The 6,555-nt window shown below is 42.6% G+C and overlaps 1 protein-coding gene across 1 annotated transcript in view; it reads right to left on the reverse strand.

Moving 5' to 3' along the window:
• The window catches only part of WDR43 (WD repeat domain 43), a 47,946-nt gene extending 44,616 nt beyond the window's left edge, over positions 1–3,330 (reverse strand). The window contains exons 1-2 of the mRNA XM_019526693.1: positions 3,304–3,330; positions 1,027–1,161 (exon numbers count right to left, since the gene is read on the reverse strand). Of these exons, the coding sequence (XP_019382238.1) occupies positions 1,027–1,161; positions 3,304–3,330 (162 nt within the window). The remainder of the gene's footprint in view (positions 1–1,026; positions 1,162–3,303) is intronic.
• Between the last annotated feature and the right edge of the window lie 3,225 nt (positions 3,331–6,555).

Consider the following 6,555-nt stretch of genomic DNA (forward strand, 5'->3'; position numbering starts at 1 on the left):
GTCTTAGCAGCTGAAAGGTCAAACTACATTTCCTTTATATTTCTCAAATTTCTCTATTTAAGTCAGCACAAGCCTGCTCAGACAGCCAAGAGGAAAACGTCTTCACTGCCAATTAGTAGTAAGCAAAACCAAATGGGTATCATCACAGCAAGGCAGTCTGCTCAAGCAGAGAGGAAAAATTTTAATTGGATATGTTTCAAGACAAAAAATGACTTCTCAGCTATTGTGGTAAGGAATGCTGTTCCAATTCCAATGTCTTAAAAAGAAAGCACACACCAAGTATAATCCATTATTCTGATGCGAAATAAGTATAATGACATGCATGAAGACCCACCAAGAGCAGGAACCTCTCAGCAAATGCATATTTTTTACATATATGCATTTTCTCACTAACCCAGACACCTAGTGTCTCAATGAGTAAGTAATGGCATTCAGGAATAGGTTAGACAAATATTTCAGGCTACCATTTATACAAATAATTATACATCTTAGATGCTGGTACAATACAAATCTGAATTAAAAAGCCACTGATGAGGAAATGGGAGTTTTGAGTTAAATGGAAATATGACAGAAGGATGGAAATGCCACCTAAGGGGGTAGACTGAAACCATGGAGACGTCTCACAAGACTTTATGCAGACAGAAAGCCTGACTCCCGTTACCGGGGTCAGAAACCTCTGCGCTAGCCAATGGATTTCTTAGAAACCTTGAGGGCAGGGTCAATATCACAGGGTCTAACTGAATCCTTGCTACCTTCTCCAAGTGAAAAGAATGAACTATGAATGCACATAAAATCATAGGATATTTTACTAGCTGTAAAAGAGCAAGTTCTTAACCTACGTACAAACAACCTTATAGATACTGTGCAATTCCAGGTTTCTCCCGCATTCTTGCAGACAAGAATGTAATTATTTAACCATTCAGAACTAAAAATTACATCAAAGTTAACTGATTTTTAAGCAAAAGATGAAAAAGATAGCATATTTAAATCATAAACATAAATACTAATGCAGTGTGTAATGCTTACTAGTTTGCTCTGTAAGTCTCCTTTTACTGTGCTGTATAATAAAATACTGCCAACTGCTGTACCAATCGCTAACAGATCCAACTGTTCACCTGCTTCTGCAGCTTCAGATTTTCTTTTTTTCCTCTGAGGCCCCTCCTGAAAAGGAAGTGGGAAAAATAAAGCAGTTAGCTTGGTCAGCTGTCCCAAAAAACACATCAGGGAACAAACATTTGTTAACTGTAATATAACCAGCACAACTAAAACATGTTAGCTAAAACTATTACAAGTCGTATTACAACCAAGCCGAGAGACTTATTTGCATTTCCAGTACAATTCTGTTCAAATCACATGATTGCTGGAATATATTAAGCAGCAACTGAAAAAAAACATTCTGATATTCTACTGGCAGCATGCTGCTCTGTATGAAAAACCCAAGCTCATTTTCCAGTTTTCACTTTGCTGCCAGAGCTAGAAGTGAAGGCCACTGCAGTGTGCTTCACCCCCAAAGGGGAAGACGTAAACAGTAATGGAATTCATCACTTCTAGAACACTTTTCATTACTCAATAGACTTTCCAAAAAAGAAGTAAGCCCTCACTCTCTCCTGTGGAGAAAGTTTTCCTCACTTGAGAAATGAGGTAGAACTAAGACAAAAGGTTAAATGATTTGACCAAGGTCAAAGGGAGCCAGTACACAATAGGTCTTGAACTATAAGGACAGAGGTTAAGTAATGAGGTAAAAAAAAAAAATTCTAAGGGAAGCTTCACGAAGTCTTCCTTGACAAACATTGCAGTGATCAAAACAAGGTATGAGGGTATCAAGCTAAGTAGAAGAATAGAATTAGTTATGGAATATGCCACACCACAGAGAAAAAAAAGACGCTGCATCATCCCAGTTCTATTCTCAAAGGCTTAATATCAATGATCATATCCAGATATTTAAGGGGTTTGACAGAACAAAGCAGTCCAAATGCCAGAGGTCAGTAACTGGCCAGAGAGACTTTTTTCTATCAGATGTGTTTCATCTAGTAGGGGGGCAGACAACCTTTTCCAGCTCTGAACCAAAATGACCCAACCCCCTAGTCAGGTGGGCGGAAGCCTGTCCCCCATGATGGTATAGGGAGAGCACCTGCCACTAGGGGTGCACCGATAAAGATTTTCTTGGCTGATACTGACAGCCGATTATTAACCAGCCATATCGTCTGATACAATCAGAAAGCCAAATTACAGGAATGAAGCCAGGTAGAATGGAGAGCAATGTCTAGCCAGTAAGTCTGTGGGAGGGAGGGAAGGGATGTGTGCTGTGGGGAGAGAGACTGAGGTCCACATGGTGAGGGAGGGAGTGGGGCAGGGGCAGATACTGCCCAGCAGGGCAGTGAATGCTACCCCACAGGCAGCTTGTCAGGGAGGACATTGGGTGGGTGGGGGGCAGCAGCTCCCCAGCACTGTGCACACCCCCAGGGGAGGCATGTGTCCCCCAGATTTGTGCGCAGGGTGAGGACAGGCTGCCTGCTGCAGGCTCAGGACCAGGGGCTATGCCAGCTCTTCCTGGCAGGGTGGGCAGCAACAGCACTGGAAGGGATAGCTACAGGGAATTTTGGGGTGGCTGAAGCCCCCCTTCCCCAGTATGATATATCTACTACGCTCAGATTTCGCTGAAGGAAAAAAATAAGAGTTCTTTTACCTACAACAGAGCAATGTCTCCTCTACAGAATAGGATATCTGCACCAATGAACAACCAGGAAGCCCAAGACAAGACATCTCTTGGGCTTAAAACCTGACCAGCAAACTTTGTAAGTCTTAGTGCTCCGCCCACATTAGGTATCCACCATTACCATAGGTGAGAGGCAGCAAATCCATCATTAATCTGTGCCCAAGCCTGCAGATATGAAAACTGCAGAGCATTCAAAAGCTTACACCGCATTTAAAATGCGTATGATGTAAAGACAGACACTGGCTCCTTCAAGATCCAGCACTTCAGCTTCTACCCTACGCATATGTTCTAGAGTACTTAGGAACAAAAAGTAATAATTTGTTTTAACTGAAGTTAACATTGTGTAGCACCTTGTGGCACTCCAGGGTGCTGCAACACCCTGGCTGAGAATCACTGGCCTAAGAGTCTTCTTTTTCTGGTACTGTTTCAATTTCCTAATATTGTTTTGTATGAAAGCAGCCGAGTGCAGATTTTCCCCTTTCCCCTGAACAAGATGGTAACCCTGTCTTCCTCAAAGAAGCAGCTACTGGCTTATCTAAAACTTTTCTATCCTCCTTTCACCTCAATGATTTTTATATTTGGCTCACTGGAAATACTCCAGAATAATACAACATCATGAGTACAAACAAGCCCCATTGAAGCCCATCCAACTTGTAATATTTCTGATGTCACAGAATGAGCGAGCCAAGAAGTCTTAATGTCTATTGGGAGGATTTTAAGTTACTTTGTATCTATGCTGTATTACTCTCAACAGCTTTGGCTAGTGACAGTACCCAGGTATGGGATTCTGGTTTTAAAAGGAGCCACACAAATGATTAATACTGAAAGTACCTCAAAGGAGAGTCACAAAAAAAAGATCTATAGAATTAAAATATGAACAAATCTTAGACCCTGAACCTGTTGTTATCACAACATGGGTAGATCTTCTATTGGCTTTGGCGGGACTGAAAGATCAAGGCCTTGTAAAAGAACACTCATACTTACATGGATGAGACCAGAGAAATTTTGATCCCAAGAAGTAGAAGCTCCTGCAAGGCAACAAGGACCACTGGCTCCCACTGGGGAGCCAGCATTTCATTTTTATTAATTTTTTTTTAAGTTGATTTCATGGACAATTGCAGATTTTGTGATTTCCGCAAAAATCACAAATTAAGTAGGTCCTTACTGATAAGCATAGCTGGCTTAATGTTTTCTTAGACTGCAGGTGATTGCATTTTATATAAGTTGTTATTGCTTTTCTACAATTAGTTTAAAAGCAGGTTATGGAAAAGGGACTGTTTTAGAAAAAAAATATTTTAGGAAGAAAGTGCTGTCAGGACAAAAACTTCAGTATCTACATATGCCAAGTACAGACTGAATGGGAGATGTGGGTTCTAAGCAGCAATCACAACACTGGGAATTTCCCAGGGCAGGGGGGTTCAGCATCTGACTTGTTTCTACAATCCACCTCAATATTTGCCACTACCACATGGTTTGCATTAAAGTGGCAAGAGTCCAGAACTGACTTTCACTTGAAGTTGGCCAAATGCCAGCTAGAGGCCCCTAATAAGCATAGGATTGTTCTTAAAAGCATCAGCCCAAAGCAGCAAGCTTTCCACTGCAAAAGAAACAAACTGACATATCAAGCACCACGTGGAACAGCTCTCACTTTTTTTGTTCAGTTCTTTCAGTCCAAAAACAAACCACAAAAGTTATAAAGTTATATAAAATATGTACTGAAAGATATCTAAGATTTTCAACTCCACTAGAAACTATGCCAGGCTTCCAGATAACACCGAAAGTCCCCTACACTTCAAGATGGGACAAGCCAAGTACTGTTTGATAACATTCCACACGCAAGGGCACTGTCTATAAAGCAGTCCAAAACTATGTTAGCCCCCCACCCACCCAGACTCATCATTTTCACAGTTCTTACTCCAAAACCACTTGGAAAGCTTTTGGACATGACACATTGTATCATGTCAAGATATCATGTTACAAGAATGTTGAGAGGCTGAATTAAACATTATAAAGCAGGCAGCCTGATCCTATGTTCCAAGGCAAGCTATGACATGGTGTCCCAGCATGTTTAGGACTGATGAAATGGATGCAATTTCCCCAGTCACTGTAACCACTAAAGGACAGGATAATTTTCAAAAGCAAATCATAGCTAAGCAAGTTAAAACCCAGGAAAATAAGTCAGCCCTAAACTCCTTCATCAATTCACTGTCCTTAATATTACCCAAACAGTTAAAAGGGATATTTATCTACCTCAGTAATGCTTCGCAATGAGTTCAGCAAGTATATAACCTTTGTATTTCTATAGCATTTCTGCAATAGTTTTCAAGTATTATGATGTGGTTGGCTTCTGCGGATGGTACGGGGGGAAACTCAGCACTTCTAAACAACGTTAAAAAAAACATTTTTTTTTTTAAACCCAAACCTCAGTGTAATAGGACCTCACTAAGCTAGGTTTCATGTATTTGGTTTTGCAAGTAGAATAAAATAAATACTCAGAAATTCAACAGTAGGAATCTCTAAGTCCTGTGATAATGGCCCAATAAACAGCCTGAATCTTATGTACCCCTAACCTACAGCATTCCTGAATTATGAAGGAACCCCCCTCTGGCAACCATTTGTTAGTTAGAGAAAGTTGCATGGCAGTCATCTCATATGGGGCTGAACTAGCAGCATGTAACTACCTTATCCCACGACTTTCTCCTTAACAGTATTCTTCACTGCAGCTAACAGCAGGCACATGTAAAAATGGCATGCTCCTATATTTGAACCAAGGTGGTTTACAGTTAGTTACATATACAGCACAAGTAGCTTACATCACTGGTTCCGGGGAAAGAGGTACCTGCACTCAGCTGCTTTCACACACAAAAAATATTAAGAAATTGAAACATCACCAGAAAGACTACTCTGAAGCCACTGAGTCTCAACCAGGGTGTTGAGGCACCCTGGGGTGCCTTCAGATTCTTTCCCAACATTAGTTAACACCGTTAGGTGAGCCAAGGTAACTCACAAGATAAACTCAGAGATTTAAAATACGAATCCAGTGTTAAAAATATCCTGACTTGTTGTGGTCTGAGTTCTTCACAACAGAAGAATGGCTCTAGTATTCTTCTATAGCCAAAAAAAAACCCAAGTGAAAACTAAGAGCTGGCATTTCACAAGGGGCAGCTCAAGTCAAGCAAGGCTGAGAGCCACCAGTTTAAACAGCCAACCAATGCTCCATAACTGGACCCTTGCGCTCTTGGCCTGGAGCCCATTTCTGAGGATCTTCCGCTGGGCCACAACAGGCACATCCCCACTCCCCGGTGCAGGATGCTGCAAGCACTGCTGATAAATGAGGCTCTACATCAGGGGCTCTCAATTGTTTTAGACTCAAGGGGTCCCCCAGGGTGGTCTCAAGGAGTCCCCCAAAAAATGCCAACACTTAGTTTTCACTTTTTTCCAGTTCTGCTGATGCAAAGGGATGCAGAATATATTCTGTGCCCCAGGTCAAATCAGCCAAATCGTACCAACCCAACAGACCTCATCATCCCCAAAACTGCATAGAACCCAGTCCTTGTAAATACATCTGCCGCTCAACCCGACACTTCAGAAACTCCCAAACCCATGGGGGCAAGCAGGCACTCTGCCCAAGGACCCCCTGCCCCTCACAGGGGCATGCAGGCAGTGCCCCAGCAGTGTCACCAACCCACTCCCCCACTCAGCCCACGAGTTTGGGGGAGCCAGGGTGACCCCCTCCAACCCCCAACCCCAAGTAAGTGCCAGGACCCCACCCCAGAGGGCCCCTGCCCCGTGGACAACCAGGCTCCTGACTGCCCCTCCAGGCAGCGGGGTGGGGGCGG

This window comes from Gavialis gangeticus, unplaced genomic scaffold, assembly GCF_001723915.1.
Source record: "Gavialis gangeticus isolate Ggan-Ray unplaced genomic scaffold, GavGan_comp1, whole genome shotgun sequence".
Lineage (NCBI taxonomy): Eukaryota > Metazoa > Chordata > Crocodylia > Gavialidae > Gavialis > Gavialis gangeticus.